Source organism: Sceloporus occidentalis, unplaced genomic scaffold (genome assembly GCF_023333645.1).
Source record: "Sceloporus occidentalis isolate IW3139 unplaced genomic scaffold, rSceOcc1.0.p SCAF_25, whole genome shotgun sequence".
In the NCBI taxonomy this organism is placed as follows: domain Eukaryota; kingdom Metazoa; phylum Chordata; class Lepidosauria; order Squamata; family Phrynosomatidae; genus Sceloporus; species Sceloporus occidentalis.
In genome coordinates, this window is record NW_028317005.1 from 8,025,670 (window position 1) to 8,042,317 (window position 16,648).

The following is a 16,648-nucleotide window of genomic DNA, read 5'->3' on the forward strand; positions in this document are numbered from 1 at the left end:
AGATAAGCCACTCCACTCTACCCCCAGATATGCCACTGTGGCCCCAGATCTGCCTTATACACCCTGATACACCACTCTGTCCTCCCCAGACATGCCACACTGCCCTCCCCACATATGCCTTATATACCCTATATGCCTTATACCCCCAGTTATGTCACTCCGTCCTCCCCAGATATGCCTTATACCCCCCAGATATCTCATAGTCCCCTCGTAGAGTCACAGACCATACTTTTATAAATAAGTACTGGGTTAATCTTCACCGCCCCCAGGATTTAGATTCCCCTTAGTTTGCCCCCCTTTACCTCTAACTGCGCCTTAAGTTAACTTTAATAAATTAATAAAATTAACCCTCAGTCCTCATCATTAAATTAACCCTAAACACCCCATTAACCACAGCATCCCCTAAATTAACCCTAAAGACCCCATGAACCACAACAGCCCCTAAATTAACCCTAAACATACCATTAACCAAAACTGCCTCAAATTAACCCCAAACACCCCATTAACCACAGCTGCTCCTAAATTAACCCTAAACACACCATTAACCATAGCTGCCCCTAAATTAACCCTAAACACACCATTAACCATAGCTGCCCCTAAATTAACCCTAAACACCCCATTAACCATAACTGCCCCTAAATGAACCCTAAACACCCCATTAACCATAACAGCCCCTAAATTAACTCCCACCTCCCCTAACTTTCAGTAGCCCAAATATTAATTTTATACTTGCAGTTAGATGAGTGTCACAGCCATGTGGTTCTGGCCTTCTGGGAGAAGGAAGGGGGCGGGGCCAGTTGTCACAGTGATTACAGGGAGGGGCTGGTAAGTAGGAGCGGCTGCTGTGAGTCACTGAAACGGATTATATAATGAGGGGTATTTTTCACACTCATTTTATAATCGATAAAAAAAGATTCAACTAATCGATAATGAAATTCGTTGGCAACAATTTTCATTATCGATTATTATCGATTTTATCGATTAGTTGTTGCAGCCCTATATTATACCTGACGTTTTCTGATACTTGGCTTTATGTAGTCATTAAGAAATTCAAAAGACTACATACATTAAAACATAGGACTACAATATGAAGGTTATCCCTGAGCTGATAGCACACGCATTCACGCTTACTAGCAGAAGGCTGTTTTTATTTTCTGCTGTCTTCTTTGCAGCTGTTGTACCTAATGCCATTAAGAAATGTATATTTGAACTCTGCAACCCAGTTCATGTCTGTTTGTATGTGTGAGCTGCAGAAAATAGCTCACTGCCAATCAAGGCTGACTTTGGTTATCAAAAGTCTCTAATAATATACCAATGAATGCCGCATTCAGCAAGAGTTTCCAGTCAGTCAACACGACGGTCCGGTAATTAGTTGTTGTTTCATGTAGAAAATCCCACCGAATGATTATTATCCGGTCTGTTGTCAAGGAGAGGGTCGGAGAACATGCGGGTTATATTTAGGTGAAGCCTGAAGTGCCATGTCATTCACTAAAAATAAAAAAACAGGTTGTACCTCCGCACACATTTTATTACATTCCTCCATCTAAAAACAGATTCCGTAACATTTTGATTTTGATAACCTTATCAATCAACTCACACATTAAGGTTTTTATTAGCCTCGGCTAAAGGTTTTTCTGGTCACCTGGCAGAGGGTTTTCACTTGATTGGCCTTAAAATGTTTGTGTTTAAATCAAAGTTTAATAGTGAAAAAGTGATCAACTGTTTGGGTGTTAAACCATGAAATGTTGCAGCAAAGTTATTTCCTCTACTGTAAAACCACACGTAAGGGTTATTTGTATCAATGGCGAGCATTTGTCCTATAATATGTCCTTCCCCGCTCCCTAGCGGAATATTTAAATTGTAATATTAGGGTCCTGAAATCTCCCTTTTTGAGTTTTTGAGAATTATAAGCATATGATTCTTGCATGCATGTTCTGTAGTCCTTGATGGGAGTAACACTTGATAGCAGTTATGAGTCATTTGATTATCAAGGTTTCTTTTTTCTTTTGCCTGCTCTAAGGTCTTAAAGCTTGATTTGACTTTGACCTTGTCTTCTATTAAGAACAGCCATATCCCTATGTATGCATTCTCACACTGCATGTGCGGGTGCTTTTGCTTCTCCTCCACACACACCATAAAGAAATGATTTTTCTTGTGAATGTTACTGATTTTACAACTGGTTAAATTTATGATATATTCACTTAAGCGGTAGAGGGCACAGTTTGACCCACTGACTTTACGATAGACAGCTCCAGGAAGCTTGTGTGCTGGAAGGGCTGAGGTGATCCACACAGTAGGGTTTCTAGAAAGTTATCTCTGATTGTTTTATTCTGTTTACGGATGAAGATATCTTCTGTATAACATATAGTGAATTAATCTGCCCATTTGTGTCCTGCTGTAAAACGGCAGATATTATTCTCTGGTTCTCCATTCTTCTAAAGAGTGGATCCCCAGGACTGTACACAATGCTCTAGGACAGGTGATGTCTGACCAGAGACCTGCAAAGTGGCAGAACCACCTCCCTCCTTCTACTACCATTGCCTGTAATTGTACAACCCAGACACATATCAACCCTGAACTGCAGCTGCCAACTGCCACGAGTCTCACTAGTCTTCTGATTCACTTAAATCGTTAGCCATTTGTCTCACTCCACCATCTGCAGGCTGTTGTATCATCTGTGAAAATACATACTTAACCTTAAAGACATTGAAAATAATTGGTTTTAGTACTGATTGCTGGGGTACCCCACTGATCTTTATCCACATTTACATATATCCCATGTTTTGTCTTCAATCCAACTATTCTTTGTTTGTTGTTACTTCTGTGTGCATCATAAAACCATGATATGGCCACATTCTACAGGCTTCTGACTTATTACTCTCCGTGCATGGATCCAGTACATGGGGCTGAGCCATGGATTTGTGTGAAGTCTTGAATGTGGTACAGCTGTTTCCATCAAAACTATGGAAGACCTGGTCAGGTTTTTAACAATAGAGACTTATCCAGCCTGGCTAAGGCCCAGCTAGCAAATTGCCAGTTACAGTAAATCCAGAGGCAAATCAGCTTTTTTGCTATTAAAGAATTGAAGGCCCACTTAGCTAAACATATGTTAAAACGGTCTTCATTGCTGTTGATTGTATCTGTTTTGTTGATTATCTGTAACTGTATTGACCACGTCTTCCATGACAGATTAAAGAGACAAAGAGAGCTGTCCGAGACTCTGAAAGTGGAGTGGAAAAAATGGCTATTGGACATCACATTAAAGAAAGAGCCCACGTCATCAAGAAGTCTGTGAACAACAAAACCGGCGATCGGGAAGTCAACCAAGAATTTATGAATTTAGATGAATGTAAGTATGGATCATGAGAAATGCACGTATTATCACATAGATTATCACATAAATTGTGAAAACGTTTGAAATTAGGGGACTTCTTTTCTTAGATGAGCAGATGAATGTACCAGAACGCTTATTACTCCCAACAGTGGTCATACTAAGGATCGTAAAAACTTTCTTCCAGGGAGACCAGTTCTAAGAGATTTCATCCATTAAGTTTTTAATCAGTTGATGGGTCAGCGTTACTTTTTTAGATGCATGCGGTTATAGATTATGCAATACCATTGTTATGGTTTCATTATGTGTAATTCAAAGGTAAAAGACTACAGAAACTACCTGTGAAACTACCCTTTCACAGGTAGTTTTCGCCTTCGTATTTTTAACTGAAATTTCATTAACGTAGATGCTGACCTCTGTTTGTGTTTACAGCGGAAGCGCTATCATTTGACAATGAGTGGCAACAAGAGATCTCAAAGTTTAAGCCATCCGGAGGAAGACCTTCCATAGAAGCTCCAAAAAACAAAAGTACTCATTTTAAAACAAAAATAGGACCTCCAGACGTTCCAAGAAGGTGAGGTTGGTGTTCAAGCCTACTGAGTGCGTCTCCCCCTGGTGGCCTACTACAAACTCTGACAAAGCCCAATAAGCCATTGTAGTGGATAGGATGCGTAGGACCTCGTATTTATACAAACCAAGTGAAAACAAATCCCGCCTGGAGCTTCTAAATAAACATTTTACAGAGATTAGAAACTCTGTTATCTCATAAAAAAAGTTTATTCTGATAATGAAACTTTGTTAAGATCGTATTACAATAAAAAAAATGCTGTAGCTAAAAAAAAAACACGTAAGCAGAGCTGTTGTACTACCTCTTTAAATAATATATTATATGTAAAAGATAAGATAATTAATGCAGCGTGACCAGTTTTCAGTAAAATTTGATCTTTGTATATCTGTATTCTTTCAATTGATGCTCTTTTTTTAGTCTATGAAACTGAAGTTTGTTGTTGTATTAGCATAACTGTAACTATCGGTAATCCCGTCCTGTTAAAGGCATAGAAAAAGATCAATTGGTGATGAAATTCTAGACATAAGCCCTAATGATCTATAATTTCTAGTTATTTATAACATGCGATAAAAGCGGCACATAAGCATCATATGCAGTCAGATAAAGGCTTGAGCTTCCATTGTTTATTTTTTACATGGACGTTTGTAGCTGTGGGGTTAGGCTGGTGACAGCCGATATCGCACTGTGCGATGCCCACTGTTTTGGAGTATAAGAAATCTTTTGGTGCCTACTTGTTATCATTAATAACACCTTTTTTATTTTTTTATTTCAGGGAGCGATGCATTTCAAAAATGGTCATCTAGAAGGTCCGATTCTTCATGCAAACGCATCCCTTGCAATTGCGGCCGGTTAAATAAATGAGTGAGACGCGCATTTATTTGGCTCTGCATTTATTTGGGACGAGCCATCAGTGATGGCGATTCACACTTTCTCTCTCAGGCCGTGGTGAATTTAACTCACCGCTTGGTGCTGTAACACAAAACTACACATGCCTCACCATGTCAAAATAGCAGTGCGAGTTAATGACTCTGAAAACAAAAAACTTAAAGGTGGACCTCTCCTCTAAAAACATCAAACAACAAAATGTTAAACTGTATACATTTTAGGTATTTTGAATGGTCCAGCAGTTATCCTCTACAGTTTGCTTATCTGATTGCTTTAAATGTATGGATCGTCATTATTTGGAATCATGTTCTGGTAACAAAATACTGTTTGTATGATTATAGAACACACAAAATGATCAATGAATCAGAAAGAATGAATGAATCAGATACTGTGCTAGGCATTCTATAACAGGGAGTTATAGAAACTGCTGAACCATTTAAATCTATCTTTAGAGGACAGGTCCATATAGGTTTTGCTTTTTTGTGAATGAGAAAATGTTAAATGATCTAATTTCCTGTGTACTAGCTGTTTATGCCGGTAGGATGGGGTTAATTTAGGATGGTTTCTTGTCATGCTAATTAGAATAACCTAAAAGAGAATTCCTAAGAATAGACAAACTCCAAATGATTTGTATCTGTCCATCAGCTGACTCAACTACTGTGTTATGTATGCTAAATACGTTAAAAATGTTGAATATGGCTAAAAATTTGTCAGCTTGTACTGTGCATAATCCATGTGTCTAATGGAAATGATAAATTCTTTATAAGAATATAATATTCTGTGTAATTAAATATGTTAATGCTCTTGAACAATATATATAAAAGGCAGAGATCACAGTTACTTATTGTAAAATAAAATATCTACATATCAATAGCTTGAACACTTTACACATTGTACATAATAAATTAAAGGGATCCGCGCGTGCTTTAAAGAAGATGCCATTTACACAATCTTGTAGAAACAAACTCATTTATTAAAACAAATTTAACAAAATTAAGAAATTAAGATAGCTGCACCCACGATATATATCGCAATTTGTCACCTTTCCCAAATCTTACATTTTAGAGTTTATTTAGCAATATGTACATGTAAAAAAACCAATTGGTTCAGGCAGTTTCTGGAGTGGTGGGTGAGGGAAAAAAAGAGACAGAAATTGCTTAGGCGGTCCTGGGAGTTTAAGGCCGGCAGCTCACTAATGGCGTTTTAATGCTAATGTAGAGCGCGACCAGCAGTGGCAGGTTGGGTGAGTTTGTGGCACTGTCAGCCAACACCCCACCAGGCATTTTTACCCCTTTTTTGAGATTGGCCAGTCCTGGCGTGCGTTGGCCCTGCCCTCTCTCGTAGCTTCTATGAGGTTAAGAAGTATCTGCAAAACAATTACACTGATTGACAAGCAATAGATTCATTTAGTTAAGCATTGATGGCAACAGTATGCTTCTCTGATCATTTTCTTTTGGAATTCACTGAAAATGAGGTGCATCTTCAGAGATGCGCTATACTTTCCGTCTTTGAGACCCGGTGCTGATTGGTTTTTGTCCGAGATGGTAGAGGGGATCTAGTTGTAAAGAACGAGCTGCGTTCTCAAAAGTTTGGGGGCTTTTTTAATAAAAAAAAAGCTTTGTATGTAATGAACTGTGTGTATGTGGAATAACAGCTGGAGAAGTGTAATTGTTGGTTTACACAAAGACTGTTAATGATGTTCAATATGAAACCTACAAAGCTATACAGGAAATAATTCTGATACCTGAGTGTTGCACTTTGTTAAAGCACTAATGTTTTAAGTATTCCTCATGTTAAATATGGCTGAAGGTTTCCTCTTGCAGCCACCCATTAGTGGTGGGAATGAGAGGGGCCTAATCTCCACGTATGCACAGGTATCATGGCTGATAAAGGTGATTCATTAGTTTGTGTGTGTCGTAAGTGAGCAGACGCAAGCTGCTTTAGTGGTGGGACATGATACACATAGCACCAACATAAAGTGTGGGATCTTTAAAATAATAAATTATACTTAATACATAGGGGTCCATTCACTAAAGGGAGAGTGTCGGGAGAGTTGTGGTTTCAGCTCCCTTGTGTCACTATCAGGCCCGGACTGGGCATTTTCCCGGTGGGCCGGGCGGCCCAGGGCCGGATTGACGTAGGGGCTGATGGAGCTGCAGCTCCAGGTCCCTACCTTAAAATATGCTCAGTCAGGACCGGACTGACTGGGCCTATGCGGCCGCATTAACACAGGGCATAAGGGGCACCTGCCCCTTAAGCCCGCAGCAACTGCGACCGGGTCCGCCACTCTAGGGGGCCGGGCAGCCCCCACCAGGGCCGGCCTTAGGGGTGCGCGGCCGCACAGGGCTTAAATTAAAACATCAGGGGGTTTTTTTGTTTACTTTATTTAACATCCTTCATGTTAAATAAAGTTTAACTTTATTTAACATGAAGGATGTTAAATAAAGTAAAAAAAAAAAAAACAACAAAAACCCCCCAATGTTTTAATTTAAGCCCTGTGCGGCCGCGCACCCCAAAGACCTGGTTGGGGCTGCCTGGCCCCCTAGAGTGGCGGACCCGGTCGCAGTTGCTGCGGGCTTAAGGGGCAGGTGCCCCTTATGCCCTGTGTTAATGCGGCCGCATAGGCCCAGTCAGTCTGGTCCTGACTGAGTTGCTTACTCCAGCAACAAGGTAAGTAGGGTAAGGGAGGGGGGTGCAGTGAGAGGGGGGAGAGGGGTCAGATAGAAAGGGGTAGAGGGGGTATATAGTGAGAGGGGGTGTTGGTTGAAATAATGGTCGAATTCTCCTCAGAAAGAGTTTCCTTTAATTAGATCATGCGCATAATCGAGACAAGGCACACAACACACAAAAGTCGAAGCGTTGTCTAATTACACATTAAGATTACTTGGTTTATATAGCATCTTATCTACTTCTAATAGCATGCTTCTTTCTGATTGGTTACTTTTCAAGCAAGTTACACCTCTTTAAGCTGCATAATTAAGAATGGCCTAGACTTGACCCTTTGCACATATATATATAGAACAACTTAGAGTAGACGTGTTGGCGGGAACTCGTCCATATATCATTGACTAGACATTCCCTGCTTTCTTATGTCTTTGTCAGGAATAATATTTACGATCACATAAGCTTTCTTCTAACAGGGGGTACATAGTTAGAAGGGGCAGATAAGATGGGGAGAGGGGAAGTGTGAATGCGTACAAGAATGAATGAATAAATGTGTGGATGAATTGTGTGAATGCGTATGAGAATTAATGAATTCATGTGTGGATGAATTGCTTTAATGATTTGTGAGACTGCATTAATGAATATGTGTGAGTAAGTGTTTGTGTCTATCATGAATGTTTAAGTGATTTGGGGAAATGCAAAGATGGTACATGAAGGGTGGGCTTTAACAATAAATAAATAAAAATGGGCTGCTCAGTCTTAAATGCCCAGGCCTATTTTTTGTCCCAGTCCGGGCCTGGTCACTATCCATTATGAAGGGCCAAGTTTCTTGAACAAGAAGGGCTGAGGGCTCTGTATGATACATAATTAAATGAGTGAGGAGACCATGACGTGACCTCCCTGAATTAATACTTTCTACAGGGCCAAGCAACAGAAGCTCATTGGGGTTGGTGCTTCATAATGTATAGTGCAATTCAAGCTGTAGGTCTCTTGCAAACTCTCTTGTCAACTCTCCTTTTAGTAAATTTACCTCAAAGTGTTTTCTTTATTTTTAAGATAAATGTTGTTGAGGGTGACAAATAACACACAGGCAAAACTAGTTCTCACATACGCAAAATAAACGTAAAGATAAAAAATGTTTCAAAGATTGCAATACTGATGTGAAAATGTTCTGTTTAATGTACACAGCTTGGGTTGATGCACCACTGAGAGAATAATCATTAAGACAAAGTCCTATTTTCTACTTCAACCCACTCCAGAGGTTGCTATCTAAAGCTTTCTGTGACTGCACCAACGCTATAAGCAGATCATTCAGCGTATGAAAAATGTTGGGTGCGTATTAAATGCTGTATCCTAAAAATAACAGTAGGTATTGTACAGTGGCTAGAAAAAGGATATCTCTAATAGGATTAGGCCTGAGCTTTGACTGGGCTGCCCCAAAAGGCGATTGTTGTTTTTTGAAACCATTCTGTAGTAGATTTACTTTTATGTTTAGGGTCCTTGTACTGCTGCATCACCCAACTTCTACTCTGAGCTTCAGCTGGAGGACAGCAATTCATTGTCCCCTCAATGACAGCAAGCTGTTCAGGCCCTAAATCATGCCCAATCTGCCATTGGGATGATGTTTTCATGTGGGGGTGCGGTGCCCTTTTTTTGCTATACCTAGTGCTGCAAAAAAATTCAACCTTAGTTTCATCACTCCACAAAACATTTTACTACGGAATTGGCAGTGTGTTTTAGTGTTGTGGAGCGTCAAGGTGCTCTGGCAAACTTTAGAAGAACAGCAATGTTTTTTTGGAGAGCAGTGGCCTCCTCCGTGGTGTCCTCCTCATGCCTGTTTCAAAGTTTTGCATATGGTAGACTCGCGAACAGAGATGTTAATGAATTACAATGATTCATTTAAGCTTTTAGCTGTTACTCTGAGGTTCTTTTTTACCTCATTGAGAATTCTATGTTGTGTTCTTGTAGTCATCTTGGCTGGGCAGCCACTTCTAGGAAGAGTAGCCACCGTACTAAATTGCTTCCCTTTATAAACAATTTGAATAAGTGTGGAATGATTAAAATGGAAACTCTGTGATATTACTTTGTAACCTTATCCAGCTTTATGCAAATCAACAATTCTTTGTAGGTCTTCTGAGATGGTTCACATCTGCAGATGCTTCTTGAAAATAGCAAACTCAAAATGTTTGAGTGTTTGTTTTTTGTCAAAGTAGCTCTAAAACACACCTCCAATCCCAGTTTCATTGATTGAACTCCAGCTTTGCTAACTCCTGACTCCAATTAGCTTTTGTTGAAGTGATTAGCCTAGGGGTTCACATACGTTTCACAATCCACACTGTGAATGTCTGAATGATGTACGCAATACAATATAATAATTTATTAGTTAAAACAAATTGTTCGTTATTGTAACATGATGAAGATCATATTATATTTTAAGATACATTTATACATAATCCCAAAGGGTTCACCTACTTTTTCTTGTCACTGTGTTTAAGGCAGGAACAAAGCATGTTTGTAGAAGAAAAGAGAGCATATTTTTTAGCTTATTCTACCATTAAAATGGTTACCAAAGATAAAAATGGATTGATACAATATGTGATCTCAATATTAATTGCCCAGGGATTATGACATATTTAAGATTTGCAAATGTTCCATGTCTTGTACATTGTAAAATGTGCATATTTTTAAATCTGTATAACGCTTTTAATCTGTGTATGCCATTACAATATATCTTTTTATCCAGAAATTCGGAATTAGGTGGTAAATTGGTGGAACATACGGTAATTAAAATTGGTTCAGTTGACTTTTTAAAAATTTAGTTGGGCGGATTCTGACATTATGCAGCTTGTAGCCCCAAGCATTTGTTGGACTACAATTCTTGTAATCCCTAGTTGGCAAATCAAGCTACAACCACACAAAAGGGTAAAATGTTGCAGTCCTGATGTATAGTGCCTCATTGTTTGCTACATGACTGATGCTTTTTATTATGTCTGTTCTCATACCAGTTTAAAGTAAAGAAGTTAACATTTGATGAAAAGCCTGAAATGAGGGATTATATACATTTGTAACAAATTTGCAAAAAACAATAGCTTTCCTAGAAAATCTCCTTGGCATTTAATCGGGCAGATGTATTTTTGTATATTGGTTTTCTGGCTTTTTATCTGTAATATTGGATAATAAATATACATGTTACTATTTTCCTTGATTCTATGGCATTATTTAATGGCTGCAAAGTGCACACCTTGACACTTCATAACACAATGTCTTGATTGCATTCTGAAAATGTAAGTAACAAAATCTGGACAGGACAGGGATGGAGGGAGGTGAGCACAGGAGATGGGGTCAGTGCTCCCCCAGAAGGGGGCGCATTTATTTTTGGCCCCTCTGAGCCCAATAGGAAAAGTACAGAGTCAGTGAAGTTAACTCTTAACTAAACTAACCACTCTAAACTGGCTTATTCTGTGTGCCTCTATTATAATAAAATTATCTGCAGTGCTCCGTACCAGGTTGGCCAGAGTCACTGCCACACACTTCTGCAATTTTTTCCTGAACGTTATGTTCCTGAGATCCACTTGACATATTTCTGTTCTCCTCGCCATCTATTCCTAAACAAAATTGTGACAAAACAGGAAGGTTAATGGAAATGCATGTCTGCGATTAGGTTTGGGTGTCCAAGGGATCAGCATCAGCCGGCCAGGATGCCTGTGCTGATCCGCATAGAATAACACGGAGAGAGTAAGAACACCTCACATTGGTTGATATTCCTCAAAGGTTAACATAGGGAGATTCTCCTATTGGTCATATCATTGCCCTAGGGTGTATGTGAACCTCCCTTGTTCATTGAGTGGATTTAATTGGCTAGCTTGTCATATGGCAGCAACTCAATGCATTTAGACATGTAGACGTGCTCAAGACAACTTGCATCAGAATGGGGAAGAAAGGGGATTTAAGTGACTTTGTGTGGTGTTTAAACCAAATATAAAAATATATCTCACAAAGGTTCGTCTACTTTAACAGATATTTAATAAGAGACAGAAACACAGTAACATACAATAAATGAGTGACAGCCCAACATACAATGCAACACTTTACAAGACTAACCTGCAACCTAAAGGTCCAACGTAACCCAGCACACCACCGATTACCCCATCCATGCAGGATGGTGGGCAGAGAGAAACTGAACTAAGATTTTGCATTCAACAGGCATATTGAATCACTGTAGGTGTGCCCTCGTTAACATATCAAAAGACATGTAATACAGGAAGAGTTCAACTGGCTAAAACATTGACCACAATACTTATGTCACCACATTCCCCCACTTTATTTTCTCTTGTGTTGCACATTTTCTAAGTATCCCCCCTCTAATGCAGAAAGCCTAGTGGGAGCGAAAAACCCTTTGGGTAAAAATTCAGCCCACCGTCCCTCCGGAATAAATTCCCTCAGCGACGTAAGTCTTTCTGCAATTGACCTAGGACTGTCACTTTACATTAAAACATGCATATATCAACATATTTACATTACAATCTTAAATACTCCCCCCTACCCAAATGCAAGAAAACCCAGTGGGAGCAAAAAAACCTTATAGGTAAAAATTCAGCCCACCGTCCCTCCGGAATAAATTCCCTCAGCGACATGAGTTTTCCTGCAATGTATTTTACAATACCCGTGACCCACAAATTACAGTACATTTATTATACAAAGCATAGGCATAAATTAAATGAAGTGATGGTAATGAAGTGGTGGTCCAGGATTATAACTGTAAACTCTTTCATGGTTCTATGGATTTAAAAGAATAAAATAAATATTAAAATCAAAAAGTTATATTGTCTTTTTGGCAATCCCTCTTTTGGCCATCAAAATAAACTATTGCCAGAACACATTCTCCTCAGTTTTGCCAGTAACTAATTACTTTATGTTGGGATGAACATGTATTTCAGCATCCCACTCGCCCCCTTTAAAAAAACTTTTAACATTTAACCTAAACCATGATTTTCTTCCCTTTACAATAATACAATTTGATACAGTGTATACTTATCCACTGGTCCATCACCACTGTCTCTTAAGCTCTGAGATGTCCTGTAAGATCAAAAAATAATTGTTGTGGGGTAGGGTGGGGTTGATGGCAGGGTTAGTGTCTAGGTTGAGACCCAAAGAGAAGTTGATCTGCTAGGTTTGTTCTGTGTTGTGGAGATTGTTGTTCAGAATATTCTTCACAACCAGGCAATACTTCGCTCATATAACTTTGTGACCCTGAGCTGAAGGAACAATCAGATAATCCATCATCTAAATCAGATGCAGGCACTGCCAATAATTCTGACTTCTTATGCTCTTCTTCCTCTTTCTTGATCCCCCTTTTTAACTCCCTAGCCTGTTTTCCCAATGTTTCTACACCACCCCTCATTCTCTCAGTTTGTTGTCTTGGTTCCCTATAGTTACTGACCCCTTCTTTCCTCCTCCAATTATTATTTTGCCTTGTGCCATTTCTCTGAGGATTCCCCCATCTCTGATTTCTCCAGTAACCCTCTCTCTCTCTTTTAATTTCCCAGTTATTATCTTGCCAGTAGTAGTTGTACCTTTGTGGCTCATCCCATCTCTGTTTCCCCAAATTATTACCTATCCTTCTGGTATTCCAATTATTACTCCCCCAGTATCTATTGTCTTTCTCTGGCTCCTCCCATCTCAGATTTTTAAACTTATCTTCCTTTTCATTTCTCCTCCAGTTACCAGTCTCCCTGTTTCTTCCATTATTATTACAGTCTCCAAATCTCTGGTTTCTCCAATTATTTCCTTCTTTCCTCCTCCAATTCTGACTAAATCTATGTCTATTTCCCTGAAGCTCCTCCCGTTGCCGATTTCTCCAATTATTCTCCTTGCATTTCATATCTCTAGGTTCTCTTTGAAACCGTCTCACTGCTGAGACAACAAACGCATATTCAGTGTGAAGATGATCAATCCACCACTTGTCTGCTCTAGTTAGCAGCAGTTCTAGGTCTGTGGGCCTTTGGTCAAACAGCCTCACAAACTCCTGACATTCATGGGGTAGAGCATCCAACACTCTGGATATATGTGCTGGTGAACCCAACACCATTGGCTGCTGTGGCTGGCGTAGTGTAGACCAGAATAATATTCGATGAGCTACTTCTCTAGGACCATCTGTTCGTTTCATTGTAATGCCGGCTAATTCTTTCTCTACACTGAGTAAATAGAATTGCTTTGCTGCAATTCTTCCTGCCTGTTTAGACACACTGTCATTAAATCCCAGTAAAATACTAGCTATGGGTCCCATAGCATACTCTAACAGCTCTGTCCATTCCTCTAATTTAAGGCCTCCTTTTCTAGCTTTCTCAGCTCCCCTCTGAAACCAATGTATAAAATTGTTAAAATCATTGGTTGGCATGTTTCCCCACCATTTTTGGAAACTATCCTTCTCAGCCATAGACAAAGGATGTGTCTGAGTAGAAAAACCTATTGGCATTTGTTGCACATTGAAATTTTCTGAGATAATTATTGGGGCTTGTGGAAGATTAAGTTTTGGGCTATTATGTAAATCTTCCCTTGCGTTTTCAGGTTTTATTTTATTTTTATACTCCATTACCATGTTCTGGAGTTCAGTGATTTTAACCAAATATGTATCCCTCTGTTCCTCTATGTCTTTTAATTCCTTTTGTAAGTTATCCACGATAGTGGTGGTCTTTAAGGCAGCTAGCATAATGCAGTCCTTTTTATTTTGTGCTTCCTCCATTTTGCCTGCTAATTCCCTATTCTCTTTTTTTAATTTCTGTACCATGTCTGCCAAACCTCCAATTGTAGACAGTACAGATTGTGCAATTAAATTTTTTATTTTCTTAGCACTTAGCTTTGCTTTAATAATGTTTGTTAAAACATCCATAAATCCTTCATATTCCCCACAGTTTGAATCTATTGGTTCTGGGAGCATGTATGGACCATTATGCTTTTGAATATAATTTCTAAAATAATTGTGCACTTCTACAGAAAAATAGTTAGCACCTGGGAATGCCATTGTAAAAAACTGTTAATCCTCAAAAACAAATTCAAATGAAACCTTCTTTAAATAGTGCAGACAATGGTAACAATGCTTATATGTTAACTAAGGTGAATACAGAAAAGTTCCTTTCCTGAAATGAGAAACAAAGAAAATGGTGAGAAAACCAAACAAAACCCCCCACACACAATTCAATTCACCATGAGGCAAAGGGTTTTTGTATTCAACTAGGCCTCACACATGCACCAGGCCTACCCCACCATCAATGGCAAAGATATTAAAACTGGTGTATAAAGAAAAAAATTACAAATAAAATTGCTACTAAAATTATGCACAAATGTAAGAACGGAATAAGACACCATTTGCAATAAAGATGTTGAAGATATCTCCACAGTGAGGGATAGTGTCTTACTATCACCAGGCCTCATACACAAATCAGGCCAAGATTTCAAACAAACAAAACATCAACAAGATTATGCACAATATATATTAAAATCAGTAATTACACCCCTGTCTTGTGAAAATGCTGCACTGCAGTTGCGCTGTGCACTAAAAATGCGATTTAGTCACTGGCCTCATAAATATCTGCTGTAGAAGTCTGATATTCGTGGTCGCCAAATGTGGTGTTTAAACCAAATATAAAAATATATCTCACAAAGGTTCGTCTACTTTAACAGATATTTAATAAGAGACAGAAACACAGTAACATACAATAAATGAGTGACAGCCCAACATACAATGCAACACTTTACAAGACTAACCTGCAACCTAAAGGTCCAACATAACCCAGCACACCACCGATTACCCCATCCATGCAGGATGGTGGGCAGAGAGAAACTGAACTAAGATTTTGCATTCAACAGGCATATTGAATCACTGTAGGTGTGCCCTCGTTAACATATCAAAAGACATGTAATACAGGAAGAGTTCAACTGGCTAAAACATTGACCACAATACTTATGTCACCACACTTTGAACGTGGCATGGTTGTTGGTGCCAGAGTATTTTAGAAACTGCTGATCTACAGGGATTTTCACGCACAACCATCTCTAGGGTTTACAGAGAATGGTCCAAAAAAGAGAAAATATCCAGTGAGTGGCAGTTGTTTGGACGAAAATAGTCAGAGGAGAATGAGGAGAATGAGCAGACTGGTTTGAGATGACAGAAAGGCAACAGTAACTTAAATAACCACTCATTACAACCAACGTATGCAGAATACCATCCCTGAACGCACAACACGTTGAACCTTGAAGCAGATGGGCTACAGCAGCAGAAGACCACACCTGAGACTACCTCCGTGTCTGTACATTGACGTTTATGCATCAGTATGTGTGTGCATGTGTATATGCAAGACTATGTGAATGTGTATGTATGTGTGCATTACATCATGTAAATGTCATGATGAAACCATGTATATTTGTTCGTCCCCAGAGACCCAAATAAGTACAGTAATAGTGTAAGTTATAATAATAGTTGGATACATGGATGCTTCTTGTGATGTTTCACAGTGTGTTTCTGTACCAATCCTCATTAGTAATAACGGTGTAATTTAACGTTTGGGTTTTTTCAATGGCCTGGGAGAATCTTCTCCGGATGAACTTCCGTCTCTGTGACATTTCAGTGTCTTCCTGGACCAGTCTTCATTAGACCTTTTAGTCCCGCTAGATGTTTTGCATCTCTGGAATATGAATTGTTTTGTGAATGTTTCTCCATCAGACGACCTGCCAATTTCAAGGATGCAATTGCCAGGGTTTTGGTGTGGGCAGAAGCCGCTGCCATCCACCTGACATCTTCTCAGAACCCAAAACTGGATACATCCAAGATTTTAAGGACTTACTCCATTGTGTGTTATTTTAAGGGACACTTGATGCATGTTAATTCATATGTTAGAGTATCCCATTTAATGATTTCCCTCCTTGCATATTTTTCAGAATCCCCCACTAGCTGCCCTCTTTCCCAGCTTTGGCTCGCGTTTGGCTGAAGTCATCTCCTCCTTACCATCGCACAAAATAACCGACCAAAGGCCAGATATTAGCTCCTTAGACATGTCTTAAAGAGCTGGCATTCGAGTTTGGTGGGAGCTTAAGGAACTTTTCTCCATTGGGGGGCAAATCAGATGCTTTGGGGTGGTTGAGCTGTCACCAGAGACCAGTTCAATGAAGCAGTAACTTACAACAACGGTGAGCTCTGGATACTT

The 16,648-nt window shown here is 39.3% G+C and overlaps 1 protein-coding gene across 1 annotated transcript in view; it reads left to right on the top strand.

The window, feature by feature from the left end:
• Window positions 1-4,702, top strand: part of MLF1 (myeloid leukemia factor 1) — a 28,004-nt gene extending 23,302 nt beyond the window's left edge. Inside the window, exons 5-7 of the mRNA XM_089485312.1 lie at window positions 3,190-3,349; window positions 3,764-3,905; window positions 4,672-4,702. Of these exons, the coding sequence (XP_089341438.1) occupies window positions 3,190-3,349; window positions 3,764-3,905; window positions 4,672-4,702 (333 nt within the window). The remainder of the gene's footprint in view (window positions 1-3,189; window positions 3,350-3,763; window positions 3,906-4,671) is intronic.
• Window positions 4,703-16,648: the final 11,946 nt, after the last annotated feature.